The 17,781-nt window shown below is 38.3% G+C and overlaps 1 protein-coding gene across 1 annotated transcript in view; it reads left to right on the plus strand.

Moving 5' to 3' along the window:
- The window catches only part of LOC107581762 (protein sidekick-1-like), a 380,004-nt gene that overhangs the window by 287,287 nt on the left and 74,936 nt on the right, over window positions 1–17,781 (plus strand). Inside the window, exons 9-14 of the mRNA XM_016267412.1 lie at window positions 1,134–1,328; window positions 3,739–3,855; window positions 5,499–5,666; window positions 7,484–7,586; window positions 7,852–8,025; window positions 14,783–14,919. Coding sequence (XP_016122898.1) covers window positions 1,134–1,328; window positions 3,739–3,855; window positions 5,499–5,666; window positions 7,484–7,586; window positions 7,852–8,025; window positions 14,783–14,919 — 894 coding nt within the window. The remainder of the gene's footprint in view (window positions 1–1,133; window positions 1,329–3,738; window positions 3,856–5,498; window positions 5,667–7,483; window positions 7,587–7,851; window positions 8,026–14,782; window positions 14,920–17,781) is intronic.

A 17,781-nucleotide genomic window follows, 5' to 3' on the forward strand; every position in this document is an offset into this window, starting at 1 on the left:
TCTTTCTTTCTTTCTTTCTTTCTTTCTGTCTGTCTGTCTGTCTGTCTGTCTGTCTGTCTCTGTCTGCCTGCCTGCCTGCCTGCCTGTCTGTCTGTCTGTCTGTCTCTTTCTTTCTTTCTTTCTTTCTTTCTTTCTGTCTGTCTGTCTGTCTCTTTCTGTCTGTCTGTCTGCCTGCCTGCCTGTCGGTTTTAGTAGGTATTGAATATTTGATATTTAATACTAAATTCCTCTATTTTTATACTGAGATTATTTTTAAAATGTACCTTTAAAATGTAGTTATCCTGTTAAATATCTTTAGTAAATCTCAAAATGGATATCCATTGTTTATATTGTACGTTATAATGTTGTGATTCCTAAATTCACCTTTAAATGGACATGTAAATAGATTTAAATTTAGTTATCATTATTAATTTATTTAGACAAATAATGTGCTGTTTTAATGTCTGCCTTTTGTCTGTGATCAGCCATAATGTGAAAATATTTATTGACTTTTGACTTTATTTTTAACTTTACATTTTTATATATGTAATGTAGCGTCTCGACCAATCTGACACACTAATTTTTATTTGATTTAACAAATCAATTATTCATTAGATTAACAAATCGTCACAGTCCCCTCACTCAATAAACTGGATGCCAGGATTTCTGCTGAACCCCATCCCCCCTTGGTCACCATGACAACTAATCATGATATCACTGGTTTTATGACCCCCCCAGGAATGTGAGTAGGATAACCCACTCTTTGTCCCCATAGGAGAGGCAGAGCAGAAATGGACTTTTCTACTAATTAATTCATAGGAAAACCTTTCTTTGATTGAATACACATATCCTTCAGGTCATTGTGTATACCATTACTGTTCTTGTATATTGTCTGTTGTAGTGTATGCTGTTGTATTTATATACGTAATTAAAATTTTTATATATATATATTTTTTTTTTTTTACTTTCTATAACTTTCTGACCTTTAAAAAAAAAAGCATTTCAATTTATTAAACACTTCTTTAAAAAAAAAAGATTATTTTATTTCCAGGTTTCATTAAAAATTTTATTGAAAAATTCTGGACCCAGTTGTTCAATTCCTACCTTCATCTGACCATAATAGTGACCTATCATGTTGTGCTTTTAATTCCTAGGGGTGCCCATGCCGAAGCTGGAGTGGTATAAGGATGCCGTGCCCCTTAGTAAACTCAACAACCCTCGCTACAAGGTCATCTCTAGCATGGGGCTTCAGGTCAGGAAGCTACAGCCCAGCGATGCCGGAATCTTCCAGTGCTTCGCCAGGAACTCGGCCGGAGAGGCTCAGGTCCACACTTACCTGGACATCACTAGTGAGTCTGACCCCGAGGCGGGCCTGCGGGGCATCATGCATTCTTTATCGCACGCTTTCCAGACTCGATGCTACTAATTATTGACACACAAACAATCGAGACATTGTCAAGGGTATTAGATGTGGCCAGCTGCAAAGTGCACCTTCTCTCAGCCGTTGTACAGCAGTTCCCCGCCGTGACAGATGTGTTGTTCCTAATCTACGGTTGTGTGATTCTCACTCTCTTCCATAAGAGACGCAACGGCTCCCTGTGGAGAGGCCTGTCTGGAGTTGATTACATCGTAGTGTTTGTCAGGGCACTGCCCTGATCCGTACATGAGGACATTAAGACCCCCTCAGAGGAGCACTCTCATCACACAGATAATTACCACAGCCCCGACTGCACATATTTACTGCATGTAGATTGCCGTAATGATTTTAACTTCCAGCTGCATTGACCTTTGAATCATCCGATTGTCTGTGATTGTACAGGCCATTTTTGGGAATAAAGCTACGTCATTAAAAAGAGCAATATTTTGTCTAAAAGGAAACGTTTTACAGTCTTTAGGGTATGTTAAAAAAAACCTATATACTGTTTTAGATCACAAAACACTCACTAATAAGCTGAACTTTAAAGTAAATTTTTTTTTAAATAAAACATAGAATAAGGACCCTTTAATGAAGATAAACAATTAATTTCAGGTCTAAAAGAAAGTTTTAAGTTATTAAAAAATGCACTTGCTGAAGATCTCGCATGGAGTCTGGCTTCTTCTCTCTTGCATATTGATTGTGCATATCTAGACTCGCTCATTGAGCGGTGGTTCAATCAAAGCTGTGTTAGTTCTTCTGCTGGCTATATTATTCCTGTATAGATCTGTTTCATGCTAAAGTGATCAAGGAAAAGTACAGTGGATGAATGCTAGTGTGCTATGTAATCACTCACCAGGCCTTTATCTACCCAGAGAGCCTGTGAACGGGGTCACCGTAAAAAACACTGCAGCATTAAAAAGTGTTGATTTTCAATGTCATACTACCTCTGATTTTTCAGTGTCGAACATTGTGTCAAGATGTACAGTTCAAGTGCTCTAGCAAAGATAGTGCCGAGATGCCTTCATAATACATGCAAGTAAGAGATCTAGAGGTTTAATTAACTTTTTTTTTTTGCAAAATGGTATTTCTTTGCTTCTTGCACGTTTTGCAGAGTATTTAAAATTAGATGTCCGATAATAAAAGCGTGCTCAATTTTATCCAAAACAGATATATGTGAATCTGGCAGTGGTTGTTGCAGTGTTATTGTGTTGGTTGTTGTATGTACTGTATTGCAGTAGTTTAAAAAATGCAAACATGAGGTAAAAATGCATTTGCTGAACCAACCAGGCCATTTTAGATTGCTTCTACAAGTCTTTGAACTCTTTTTGTCGTGACTCATGTCTTTTATAGCACTCTGCATTTCAAGTGCAGTTATGTACCAGGAGACCAACTGAAGTCAGAAAAGCCACACACGTGGAACTGTTTATGTGATGCAATGGCGAAAATGTATTAGTTTACTATTAATGCACTATGGTAAAAGCTTTGTCAGGTTATGACTTAATATTGTTCTAGGAACTGCACGAAATCAAGTCTTTATTAATCAGTGATCTGTAGTTTTAATTTTAGCTGGAAACTGCTGTAAATTGTAGATAGGGTTTTGAAGTTTTGCAGATATATTGTTCTGTAGGTAGAAGCATGTTTTTTCCAATGAGCCTTGGTTGCAATAATCTGTATCTGTATTAGTCATAGAAATACTGGTCAGTCTGGAAAAAAATACTAGACTGTGATTATATACTGTGACTATGATAAAAAAAACAATTATTACTTGTAGCATAATATAAAATTTTGGTTATACTGCCCAGCCTTACCGGCGTGGCATCAGTATTCATGTGATAAAAATGATGTAAAGCAATTGGAAAGCAAGCTGTAATGGGTTTTATATTTCTGTCTCTACTATTCCAAATGAATATGGCACATATTCAGCAATGCATCCAAACAGCGATCTTTTGCTCTCAAACAGCAGTATGTTTTACTTTTCCAAATGGAAATACCTGTTCATTTACACATCTCTGCCTATTAAAAATGACCTAGCAACTCCACAATGCCACATTGGGCACCCAATCAGAACAGTATAATTAGATTCATGCTAGTTGTTTACCGTCTCCGATTTGAAACACAAATTTGCAGACATGTCCCGCATCACAGTAAAAAGCATCAGTAGTGTTTTGATGGACATAACATTGTTTTAATACAATTTACTGGCTGGTGTTTGGCCTCTTGTAATAATTTGCGTGTTCCTGTGGGGGTGTGTGGGCGGACTGCATTAAGCGTGAATGAGGGGCCACTGAACGGATGTGGCATTTTCTCTTCCTGATTAAAAACTGTGACTGTGTGTTTTGCAGGTATGGCTCCGGCCTTCACCGCGGCGCCGGTCGACATCACTGTCACAGATGGAGCGGTGGCCACGTTCACCTGTCAGGTATCTGGGGCCCCTAAACCTGCCATCATCTGGAAGAGAGGTAAAGCTAGTGCAAAGTGATGTTTGATTTGAGCAGTTTTAGCATTTGTAATTCACTAATGAACAAGGCATAAATCACATCTGAGCTCTGTTCCAAAACCTATAGAGTTGCCTTCTTGCCTGCTGCCTACATTGGAGCGTTTTATCTATTCAGTCTTGGATCCATACAATTTGCAGCCTTCTACATAGGCTGGAAATCCACATGCTGCCTATGTAGGGGACACTTGGCTCGCAACTGAGTTCACTTGAGTTTGGTGTTGGCAAGTGAATGGCATGAAAGTACACTGCATACCTGAATATTAGCTAAATCATACATTTTCAATTGCACTGAGCAGTTTGAGTCAATGCTTTTCAGCACGAAATAAAATATAAGTTCATTTACATTTTAATTATTTATAATCTTGAATTATTTCATCAGAATCTTTTCTAGGATTGCCTTTGCATAAAATACACTAATGTTTAAAGGTTTGGTTTCAGTAACATGTTTAAAAAAAAAATTCTTATGCTCATCAATCATAATATCTAAATACAGCAAAATCAGTAATATTGTGAAATATTAGTACAGTTTAAAATAACTTTTCTATTCAGTCTTCAGTGTCACGTGATCCTTCAGAAATCATTCTAATACGCTGATTTGCTGCTGAACAAACATAACATTCTTAAAAATCAGTTGAAAAAAGTTGCTTAATATTTTTGTGGAAACTTTTGATACAATTTTTCAGGATTTTTTATTAAATAGAACAGCATTTGTTTAAAATAGAAGTATTTTTTAGCAATGTAAAGGTGTTTACAATACATAATGCATTTTAAGCTTATCTGTAACGACAATTTCATCGATCTTGTATGTCGTTTTGGACTCTCCCCCCCCCCCCCCCCCCCCCCCCCCCCCCGTTGTTGTCACAATGCATTCTACATTAAGGATACTTTAAATCCTATTTTAGGATTTGGTCAAAATTAGATTTATTAGGAGGCAGCATAATTAAGTTGACTACTTTTTGGAACAGTCTTCACATTAAGAGCATCTATGCTTACCTAAAATGTTGTCTCCGCAGGCAGTTAGCTAGGTTTTGGAACAGAGCATCAATGTGCAGAAGTAATGTCAGTATTAACATGAGTCCATCTCGGCCCTGCTGTTTTGTTATGTGTACTAGTGCTATATTTTACTGATTACAGCCAGATCGCAGGCATCCTCTCTGCTTTGTTACTGCAGCGGAAGCATAAATTGATGTATGAGGTTGTGTGTTTTGTGCTTCACAGGAAGCCATTAAGATGTCTTTGTTGCAGCCGATTGGCAACACAAAAGATCATTTCATGCAAGAGTAACAAAACAAAGTTCCATTATATTCTACAACTGTTTTGGCGATATTCATGAAGTCGTTTCCATAGCATTCCCAATTATGAAGCGGCATATTTAATAGTGGCCCCTAACAAGGTAGAGAGCTCTGCAGGCGGTTTCAGGAGGATTTTCCTCTGGGAAACCTTTAAGCTTGTAATAAAATCATCCTGGACTCCGACACTCATAGTGTTTGTGTGTCCGACATTCATAGTGATGTTCTATTAATTCCTTATATGGAAGCAGATGCAAAATGTTGAGCTAACTGGTGTGTGTGTGTGTGTGTTTGTTTGCATATGTATGCACATCAGATACTCAGATCCTCGCCAGCGGTTCGGTGCAAATTCCACGTTTCACCCTGCTGGAGTCCGGCGGTCTGCAGATTCAACCGGTGGTGCTGCAGGACACGGGGATGTACACCTGCTATGCCGCTAACTCAGAAGGAGCGATCAATGCCAGCGCCTCCCTCACCGTATGGAGTAAGAGAAACACACTTAATCTGAACCCATCTTTCCACCACAGAATAAAAAAAATTAAAGGGATAGGTCACCCCAAAATGTAAATTCTGTCATTAATCACTCACCCTTATGTCGTTCCAAACCTGTAAGACCTTTGTTCATCTTCGGAAACAAAAATTAAGATATTTTTGATGAAATCCAAGAGCTTTCTGTCCCTGCATAGTCTTTTTATCTCACAGTTCTGACTTTATATCTCGCAATTATGAGTTTATATCTCGCAATTTTGAGTTTAGTTAAAAATGAAGGAAGGAATGACTGAATGAAAATGAGTGTGGCAGCAGGCTAAATCATTTTCTCCCTGTGCTCCCGATGGCCAATCTTGGCCTGCACCTTTTGTAAATGAAATGTCATAAACAAAATTTTAATTTTGTGAATGTAATATGTGACCCTGGACCAGTCTTAAGTAGCACGGGTATATTTGTAGCAATAGCCAACAACATATTGTATGGGTGAAAATTATCAATTTTTCTTTTTTGCCAAAAATCATTAGGATATTAAAAAAAGTGTTCCATGAAGATATTTTGTAAATTTCCTACGATAAATATATAAAAACTGAATTTTTGATTAGTAATATGCATAGCTAAGGACTTCATTTGGACAACTTTATAGGCTATTTTTTTTTCAATATTTAGATTTTTTTTGCACCCTCAGATTCTAGATTTTCAAATAGTTGTATCTCGGCCAAATGTTGTCCTATCCTAACAAACCATACATCAGTGGAAAGCTTATTTATTCAGATGATGTATAAATCTCAGTTTCAAAAAATTGACCCTTATGACTGGTTTTGTGGTCCAGGGTCATATATTTGATTCCATGCATTAATATGAATACAAAATGTAATGTACCAAAATATTTTTGAACTAAATATGTATTTTGTGATACAGGCAGATCTTTTTGTCCTCAAAATTAGGCATCTCTTAAAAAATATATAAAGTCACAGTTTTGAGAAAAAGCCAAGCTTGCTCAATTTTAACACGCAATTGCAAGACATACACTTGGAATTGCAAAAAAAAAAAAAAAAAAAAAGTCAGATTTGTGAGATAAAAAGTTACAATTACATTTTGCATTATTTTCTTCATGGCAGAAACAAGCTTCCATATGTAGCTATGTAACTTCCATAAGTCCACAAACAAGCCTAATGCAGTGCTGTTTTTGTTTTGATGGAAAAGAGAATAGAACATCTCTCCAAAAATAATCTTTCACATTGATGGCATACAAATGTTTGTGTTGGTCTTAATAGATGCATTGACAATCTTTGATTCAAATTGTTTGTGAGAACAGGCCTTAACTGTGCATTTAAACATACTGATTGTCTTTAAAACATCACATTAAAAATGATCTGACGATCAGTTTGATAAATAAAGAGTACAATTCATAGTAATCAATTCAAACAGATAATTTTATTTCAGATGAACAGGAAAAATAATGTGACTAACTGACCACCATTAATTCAGTGGAAATGTGCGGTTCTGGACTGGACAAAGGCGAAACTCACATAAATCTTCCGTTCCTAAATAAATAAAAGTCAGAGCAGAGCCTGATAAGCTGTTCCAATGAAAAGCAGCTTCTTAGCACAGCTTCGCAAGGTGATATCTACAGCATCCAGACTTGTTATTACACACTGATCAGCGCATGTAAAGTCCTGGCATTGTCTCAGCGGGAGGGAAACGCACTCGGCTGTTGACGTGTGAAGAGGCTGTTTAACAGTGAAGCATAGTCGTTTGGGTCTTGGAAATGTTGAACTAGTGCAGAATTAACAGTGTTGTGTTTGCTCCAAGGTCGCACGTCCATATCCAGTCCTCCCATGGACAGACGTGTCATTAAGGGGACCACGGCCATTTTGGAGTGCGGCGCCACCCACGACCCGCGCGTGGCGGTGAGGTGAGTGATGACAAACTGCTTCCTTCTCTCTTCTCAACATCAGAACCCAGGGCTCCACACTCGGTTTGATTGTAATGTTAATTCAGAGTGTCAGCCCACAGGCCTTGAAGTTGATTCAAAGCGCGATTCGTAGTGCTGTATAGTTAATTCGGCGCTAATATGCTGGATATCAGCGTAATGAGCCAGCGCTGTTTCCTGCGCTCCCCCTGTGTCAGCTTGACTGTGATAGAGTTCTCTTCCGCTCCTCGTCTCCTTCACTTGGCAGGTACGTGTGGAAAAAGGATGAGGAGTTAGTGAGCCAGACCAGAGGGGGGCGTATCAGCCTGCAGGAGGGCTCCTTGCACATCAGTCAAACCTGGTCCGGGGACATCGGGGACTATACCTGTGATGTCATCTCTCAGGCTGGCAACGACTCCAAGGCGGCCCGTCTGGAGGTCATGTGAGTGACTTCGCTTCCCTTCATCTCCGAGCATTAGACTGACTAATGCGCTGTGCTGATGGATGTGTGTCACCTTCCAGATGCGTATTTCTAGATGCATTTTTCACAAGCCGGCTTTGAAGTGTGAGGACGGAACTGAAGAGCGAAAAATATGCTGGCTCTCAAAAACCTCTAACCCGAAGTATTCGACTTTGTCATGTAGCTCATCCCACACCGTTTCTGCTGTAGACATGAATGATACCTCAAATCGTGAGGCTTTTTGAGGAGAGGTGTAATATGATTTCCATCTGGTGGACAATAGAACAGATAAAAAAACCTACATACTTGGGTGGATAATCCACTCAAAAATGAAAATTCTCAATCTTTACCAAGGATTTTTTCAGATTGCTCAATTTTTTACTTGCCCTGCCAACGTTTTCCCTGGCCCTGCCACAAAAAAAAAAAAGTTGTTGCGATCATTGTTTTTGACCCATGTTTTCTTGTATTCTAATAAATAAGCTTATATGACACCAACATTTAAGATACCCAGGGACGTGTGAATTAGGGGTGCTGAGGGGGCTACAGCACCCCCTGTTTTCACATGGTTGCAAATGCAACGGCAAGTTTGTTCATTTAAATTTATTCAGTTTTAGCATTTAATAATTTATTTGTAATGATTTCTGAAATGTAAATTGTAAGTGGGCTATAACAAACCCATATTTATCTTTATAAACATGATTAATTTTACTTGTGATGTTTTCATGGGATGATTAACCTAATCCTCACGAACACGTGACGCTGGCGTGGTATCAGACATGAACTATACAGAATGCGAACAAAATTAACTTTAATACAAGGAGATAATGGCGCAAAAGCGAATTTCAGATTTTTTAAAATGCCCATCCCAGCAAAACTTTCCAAAATAGGCATCCAACACCAGCCCCAGCACGAGCACCGACATAAGTGAACCAGCTCCAGCACGAGCACGGAGAAAAGTAAGCCTAGCGGACCCAGCCCAACCCCCGAGATTGATCAGCTACTATCGATAATTTCAAAAATGTGATATGCAGTCAAATTTCCCAGTGTGTATGCCACTTAAACGAGTGTTCATATCGATGCACTTGTAGTGCTTTGTGGAGTTGTCAGCCTCCCTTTCACCCAACACGGACACACAAAGCACCCCCAACTGAAAACATCTTCCCGCGCCCCTGAATATACCAGTTAATTTTTTACAATTCATCATGATTCCTATTTTGATACCACAGCAAAAACTACTAACAAATATAAAGCTCAAACCGTATTAAAGACAAGTGAAAAGTCAGTAAATAAGAACAAATGAACAAAGATACAAATTAAACAATGCTTTAGGTTTGTAGGTGTTCAAGTACAGAAATTAAATAATCAAATGTAAAATAGCATTGCATTTTCTTCACTGTATAAATTAAATATAATCTTTGTTAAAGCTACAAAAGTTGTTTCAGTCAAGAGCGGTGAGTGATTTTCTTTTTCTTTTCTTTTTTTTTAATTAACATTAAGACAACAGTTGGTATATTAGGCGCAGTCACTTTAAGACACCATGCACTGATCCAATATACTGATGCACATTAGGGGTGGGAATTGCAGGGTACCTCACGATACGATACAAATCACGATACATGGCTCACGATACAATAATATCACGAATACAGCGATTCTGCGATAATCGATATATTGCTAGACAATCCCATAACGATGCATCAGGATATCTATCTAACTATGAAATCAAAATGCCTGTGAGAAGGTTAAGTGCAAGTTTTCTCTCTTTATTCAAGTCCAAACTGATAGAAAACAGCACAAAAAGTTCTGTAAATCAAATTTAACATGTTAAGTAAATTAATCATTTTCCAATCAAATTAGTCATTTCTTGGACTTTAAAAGCTTACACATTTCTTTGTGTGTAAACCAACACATTTAACTCCTTATCAATTGATATAGCCTATATATATATATATATAAACTTGGTATATTTCAATATTTACCTGGAGTGTTTTCTCAACCTTTCAACCAACACATTTAACTCCTTATCAATTGATATAGGCTATATATATATATATATAAACTTGGTACATTTCAAAATTTACCTGGAGTGTTTTCTCAACCTTTCCTCTCCTGTCATCATAAAAATGGAGCCCCGCACACATGACATGCAGGGAAAAAATAGCCGTTCACACCGCGTCTTTTGCGCGCTCAAGTTCGTTATTTCAAATGTAGACGCGCGGCAAGCACACACACTGAACACTTCTGCGCCGCATTACGGCTCTGACAAGGTTTAGTTTCGTCATCAATGCCATAGGTGCAGATTTATGTTTCTGCCTGTCGGTGCCCACACTGCGTAATGCGCACTTGTAATATCTGAGAGAGAGAGAGAGCATCCAGTTTTGTTGACATAAAACTGGATGCGCCGGCGCCGCTCTCTCTCGCACATATAGTGACGGAAATCCACTTGCGATCCGAGCGGAGAGGTTAGGCTACTCATGGACTCAGTATGCGCTCTGCAATGATAACGTGATCGATGCCTACAGTCCACGCTGATAGCTGTTCCGGGGCAGATTTTTAGTTCTACATAAACATAAGACGCCGGTGCATCTCTGATTTGTTATTGGTCTACCATTATGCTCATATTTCTTCTTCGCTGTGAATTACAATTTCTGTTCATCTGACCATCCGCAATCTGGGAAGCGCCACCACAAGAAGTCTGGAGGTACTGCCGCTCCGGTAAGCCAAAGTGGTAAACGGCCACAGTGTAGGTATGAATTTAGACCTTTTGTATGTTTAAAAAAGTATCGATACTTGGTGCCAGAGTATCGATAACGTCTCACGGCCGGAAATATCGCAATAAATCGGCACATTGATTTATTGTCCCACCCCTAATGCACATCCGATTTCTTTCTCAGCTATTTACATTTATTTAAGACATAACAAACTGTTTTCGAAGATTCTCACCAACGAGACGGTATTTTGACATACTTTTGTATGTATTTGTCCATTCAAGCGCAAAGAGAAGCGGAAAGAAACTCAATTCAGTGCTCTCGCGCGTTGCCTGAGACATGGTTCTATGTGCGCGCTGTGCACACCTAACACACTGAATGGAGCTTTACATTTTGTGTACATGTAATTTAGTGTGCTGTTATATGATTTGTCAGTACAAAAAGCTCCTTTTAACACTGTACTTTAATTGCACGGTATGCTTTTTCTCTTTATCTTTCTTCCTCGTTCTGTTTGCTCACCCACTGCAGCATCTGCATACAATATCTGAGTGGATTGCTGCTCTCAGCAGGAGCGTGTAGACTGACCTTTCCTCAGTAACCTTTTTCAGCGTAACCTTTCCATCTGGATTCCAACTGCTTATATGCCATTTTCATATTCATCAGCGGCCCGCTAATTGTAACTTTTAAAAGCATTTATTTAATCAAAATAAGTTTTTCCTCTGTTCTTTGCTTTTAAACCCTGACTTTGAAATCCTAGTTTTTAAAGTAGCTAGTTTGCTAGTATTTATAAGTGCTTTTTTTAACTGTCCATCCAGAAAGAAAATGTCCTGACCGTCTCCTAAAAAGCTTTTGACCTTTCGACCAGTCTCTGAGTGGGTAGATTTCTTCATCCTGGCTATTTAAAACTATTTCTGATCTGTGTCTGCCAGTCGAATCCTTAAACCCGAAATAAAAGCCAAATCTTGGCAGCGTAAACATTTTAACACCTAAAGCCTTTGCTTATGACTCTGTATCACAATATGATGAGGGAATAAAATCCCCTCAGAAGCTCTCCAGAAATAAACCGCTGGAAGACGGCAGTAACCAGCGGGTGTGTGTACTTTATGCAGATTTCATGAGGCTAATGTTGTGTGGAACTAAGACTCATTATCTGTTTGTGGGTTTTCTGGCTCCTCATTAAGCTGGAGAAGATGCCGTGGTGGTATCAGATGGTTGTGTGGAATCGGGCATGTTGTCAGCAAGACTTTCCCCAGTGGCTGAAGTCACCCATGCGTTGTCTTTTTCCACCTTCAGCGATCACAGCCCACGCCATTATAACTAAACACTGATGATCCAACAAGCTGAACAAATCATTAGTTCTGAGGTCTTTTTCATATTTTTTTTGCCAGTGTAGTCTATTATTTCAATGTTAAAAATGCAGAAATTGTATCTTATTGTATTTGTCTTGTTTTCTAATAGTACCTGTGAAGGACAATATCTTAATGGTCAAACATATACATTTACATGAAAAGCAAGACATAGAATAGTTCACCCAAAATAGACTTGTTTTAGAGAATGTTTTTTTATTAGAGCTATTTTCTAGAGATATTTTATTAATTATTGTGAAATCACTGCTTTTTAACATTTTGTTACCATCGTCTTTTGTTAACACCATGTGAAAAAGTATTTTTTACACCTGTAGAACCGACATAATCTTCCTTCTTAAGAACACAAAAAAGTGATGAAATCTTAAGCGTTGCCGGTTCTCTCCATGGGTTTAATTTAGAGGAGAAAACAAACTTCCCAAGCGCAACTGTTGGTGCTCGGTGCCTGGTCTCAGCAGGAAGCCTATCCTTCCCTGAAATGATTAATAATGTAATCAATAAAATAAAAAAAATGAGTGTGAAGAAGAAAATCAAAACAAACACAAATGGATGCCTGCCTTGCTCTGGCTGTGAGATTCGGGCTGAATTTGGAGTCTTTTTGAAGCTGGAGGTGCCGGTGTTCTAACAAATAATGTTACCTATCAGATTATGCTACCAACACTGTATTTATCTTACTGTAAGGGTAGGTTTAGGTTTGAGGGTAGGTGTACATGTTAATAAAGCTTCACACCGGTGGCGTAGCGTCTGGGTATGCAGGGTATGCAGGTGCATATGGGCGGGCAGTTTGGGGGCCCACCAAGCTGGGGGGAAATTTTAATTGAAACGAGGGAACGAATAGAGTCCTGCATGGGCCCGGCCCTTGTCCAACAGCTTATGAGAATTCTCGGCTCGAGTCCGACTGGATACCGTGTCTTTTTTTCTCTCTCACTTCCCCATTACACAGCTATTAAACTTTTTAGATTTTTAATGGCAAAGTGGTCATATTTCTTTTTGTTTCTTTATTAAGTTAATTTAGAAATATGTTTGGAACATTCTATGTTTGTTAAATTTGTTAAAGTTTTAGTTTTTTAAAGGAACGACCAAGCGGCAGCGGCAGCAGTGAGTTCTCAAACCAACATGACTTGCCTAAAATAAACCGACATAAAACACTTCATGCATTTCACAGTATTAATTTAAACATTTAACCTAGATTAATGAGCGCTGTTAGGCGCATACCCAATCGTTTGTGCGGAGAGTGGAAGCTAAAGCGCGCTTTGCAGGACATGGAGGCTCCAGCGCGATCACTTGCATTTTTTTTTTATAACAGTGGAAACTTAAAAATACGCCATCATTTTTGCTCATAAAGGTAGGAGTATACATCATTCGGAACTGCAAAGGGTCTACTTGTATTTGTGTGCACTCACAATATCAACAAAACGTCCAATGAGGAGATGGCGAGTCAGGTTCGTCAAATTCATTTTTGCAACATTGACTCAGAAAACATTAATTTATTAACAAATAATTCAAATATCACCTAACTATTTTTTACTTTTTTTGTTTTTTATTTATTTATTTGTTTGTTTTTTGGGCCGCTGTGCCAAAATTGTGTTTGCATTCAGTATTCTATATGGCAGCATTTTTGTGCCACATTGAAAAATAACTAAATAAATAAGAGTAACGTCATAATATTTTAAGAATAAAGTCAAAATTACGATAATAAAATCATGTTGCATGAAGTTAATGTGACAATTCCACCTATAGGCCTACTAAAAAAAAGTCTGTGGCATCCGTCATTCTTTTGACTTTTTTTTAAAACTCTGATTGATCGATACATGAGACATTCGTTTGTATTAAATTGTTCTGATTTTTTTCAACATGCATTCAAATATTCATGTATATTTCGTGCTGCAAATATTAAAGAGGAAAATATAATTGATTCATATGCAGCTTGAACTGAGGCGAATTATCTCACTACAAATTAAAGAGAGTAAAAATATGTTTATTGTTTGTATTTTATCATAAAATTGACAGAAGGCTGAGACTTTGTAGTAACAAAGCACAAAGCTGCGATTATTGAGTGGCTTGCAAAACTTTAAAACTTTAAACATAATTTCCAAGCATTAGCCTATACAGTAAATAAAACAGCTTGTGGATAGTCACGATTCATGTAACGTTATTTACTTCAGAAAAATCAACAATAGTTAAGTTAACCGAGTTGGAGCCCATAACGTTTGGGGGGGCCCGTACCAATCTTTTGCCCGAGGCTGACTCACTACGCCACTGCCTCACACCATATTATTATCATGCTGGAAGCAAAATCTGATAGGTAGCATTTTTCGCTGTCGAATTATGCTACCATCTGTTTTAATGGGAGGTAGCAAAATCTGACAGGGTAGCACAAATTGTCAGAACACCGGCAGTAGTAGTGAATATATGAGAAGATCTGAAAATGGGCCAAGGAGGCCGACTGGGAGAGATAGTCCCATAGATGATCATCAACAGACCCAAACCACAATGAACGCCTGGTAGTGCTTCTGTAATACTCTGTGTTTGATTTCCATCTGGCAAGAAATCTAGTAACTATTACGTTTAGTAACCCCAAAATTACATCACTTTCTATATAGAGCCTATATGCTAGCTTTGTTTATGCAGCCCTTATTTTGAGTATTTGCTGTCTTCTGTTCTCAGAGAGCTGCCACACTCGCCTCGAAACCTACAGGCCAGCCTGAACGCCAACGACAGCCGCAGCGTGGATCTGTCCTGGATGAGACCCTTCGATGGAAACAGCCCCCTATTGCATTATGTGGTGGAGCTTTCAGAGAACAGTAAGATAAACCAAGGGCTATTTATTGTAAAGGAATATATGAAAACATTTCACAAAATAGGTTTGTTAGGTTTTACATTTTTGAACACATACTGGTTGTCAAACAGTGGTTAAGGTGATGATCTACACTTTGCTAGGACACCTGTGTGAATTTGTGAGTAACTTAGGTTGACCTGGGAACAGAACCCTAGTGCCCACCCACTTTTTCAGAAGCCTTGGTTCCAGAGGTATTTTTTCCAGTAAGTTTTCCAATAGGAATTTAGGGGGGGGGATTAAAGAGTTATAAGCCATGAACCAAACCAACCAGCTGTGATGTGAATCATATACAAACATTGGGCCAAAATACAATGATACAACACTATCTATCTATCTATATGTATATGTATATGTATATATATATATATATATATATATATATATATATATATGAATACAAGTGTCAATTTGTACCCATTTACCACAAAATCTGCATATATTACACACAAATATTTACATTTTTTGCGAGCATAGGGAGACTAGCTCGAGTCATTCGTATCACTTCATGAAAGTGGGTGGACGCTAAAGAGTTCTTTTGGCATGATTTGCTTCTCTTGATTCTCTGTTTGGTGGCAATTTCTCAGCAAAATCATGGGTAATGTAGTTTTTCCACCAGAAATTCTGTTGTTAAAAAAAAGCATTTACCATCGATTAACAACCTCATTGCTCGCAGTAGGTCTGTCTTTAGAGGTTTATTTTAAGGTGTTGTTAAAAATAAGCTCTCCTTTGGACAATATGAATGGGATTTTTGTTTCCGGAGTCCCACTGATGCACTCTTAAGTGGCAGAAATAGTATGAGTAGTATGCAAATGTGGTATTCTGAATTCAGCTCCTTACATCCAATAAAAATCACCTTGACATCACTTGATTAAAAGACATTTGTGTCAAAAGTGGCTCAGAAAAGTGATATAGCTCTGAAATCAAATAATTTTAAGGGTGAATAAGATACTTCTTGGATCACTGTATTTGCTCAGTGGCACAATTTTTAAGTGAATCCGTCTCCGAACTGGCAGTGCTAAAGAATCTACTGATCTCAGTGCCTCATTCACATCTACCCATGATGCATCTGAATGTTCAGGCAGTCCAGAGCAAGCGTGCAGCTGCTCTCTGTATCTACAGTGCATGCTACATATGAGAGTTGATCTCAGCTAGTGTCGCCCAGTGGTGTAAAACCCTGTGGTATTACAGAACCAAGAAAAAAAAACACCCAAGTAGATTGATCTTGCAGGGCTGGAAGAGGACAGTGAGAAATGTGTTGGAGTGGAGGTGAAGATTACTGGTGCAGGGTGTAATATGGCCGGGAAGTCCCATTAGAAACACCTTTCAGATAAATTGAGAAAAACCTGCTCTCTCTCTGACTAAAAATGTTTTGCCCTCAAAAACGCTGATTTCAGGTGCAATCTATAATTTTCTTCCTCATTAAGATCTGACACATAAAGCAATGAGTAGTACTTACAGTATGTTTTGAATCAGGAGATGTTTATTCATGCAAGGATCGTTTTAATTTCTTTTGATCTAAACTTCATCTCATTGCAAATGTTGTTTGGAGTCTGTTGTATAATTTCTGAAGCTACATGGGCTAGTCATTAAGTGCTATTAAGTAATAATGGCCAGCCTGAATGCTGTGAGGAGTCCAGACTCAAGCATGTTATGTAATTATGAGTAGATGAATAATTTGTGTAAAAAAATATCTTGACAAGTATCATGTGATTATGCTTGATTATGCAAATTGTGTAATTTTATATATGCCACCATGTGTCTTTAGAAGACAGAATACAAGGTTTGATAACACTGTATAATTACTTTTATTAATAACATTTCCAGAAATGATTACACTTAACAGATCATTAGTTAAAGGGGCCTTTATCATGGAAAAGGCCTACTTTTTGTAAGAGTGATTCATTTCACATGCAGACTGATTAGTCTATCACATAAAACTCATTTACATATAGTCTTTGGTACAATAGCAGTAAAGGCCTGTTTAATTCTAAGGGTCAGTGAAGGGACTGTTTTTTGGGGTTTATAAATATTGACTAATTATTATAGGTGAGAAGAAATTAAACATAATATCTAATAAATATATGAGCAATATCACACAAGTAGCCATGTGATATGGCTGTATATCAGCATGACTGTGATTCGACCGTAAGCACAAGGCCACAGGCCTAAATTAAGTAACATTGAGTTGCTACATTGAAATCTTATTGTATTACTGTATTAAAAGCTCACTGTATTATGAGAGAGAGATGGCCTGAGTGAGTGTGATTACCTGCATCTGATACAGCATTCATTCTTAAGATCAAATAGACGTTATCTTTATTATCTTTATAAACAAACCACATATTTGAAGTCTAAACAAGTACATTCTCACCTAAGAAACTCTTAAAACTACATTCCATGACACTAAAAACAGTATAAATTATAAAATTATAGTGTATTTGGGCATCCGCCATGACACTTGCTATAAGAAATGCTGCAAGCGGAGTGATCGTCTCGGGTTACTTATGTAACCATGGTTCCCTGAGGGGAACGAGACACTGCGTCCTCTAGGGGTCGCTATGGGGAACGCCTCGTCGTGACCCGTGTCTGAAGCCTACATTGAAAAAACACCAACTTGTTTGGCCGGCGACAGCCATGACGTCACTACCGTCGCGACTAGTACAAAATAGGCGCCGGTAGCGCATATCATCACTTCTTCGTCTGAAGCTTGTGTCCGCAGCATGGCACAAAAAGCTAGAGGACGCAGTGTCTCGTTCCCCTCAGGGAACCATGGTTACATAAGTAACCCGAGACGTTCCCTTTCGTGGAACTTCGAACTGCGTCCTCT

This window comes from Sinocyclocheilus grahami, unplaced genomic scaffold, assembly GCF_001515645.1.
Source record: "Sinocyclocheilus grahami isolate Dianchi unplaced genomic scaffold, SAMN03320097.WGS_v1.1 scaffold37.1, whole genome shotgun sequence".
In the NCBI taxonomy this organism is placed as follows: Eukaryota; Metazoa; Chordata; class Actinopteri; order Cypriniformes; family Cyprinidae; genus Sinocyclocheilus; species Sinocyclocheilus grahami.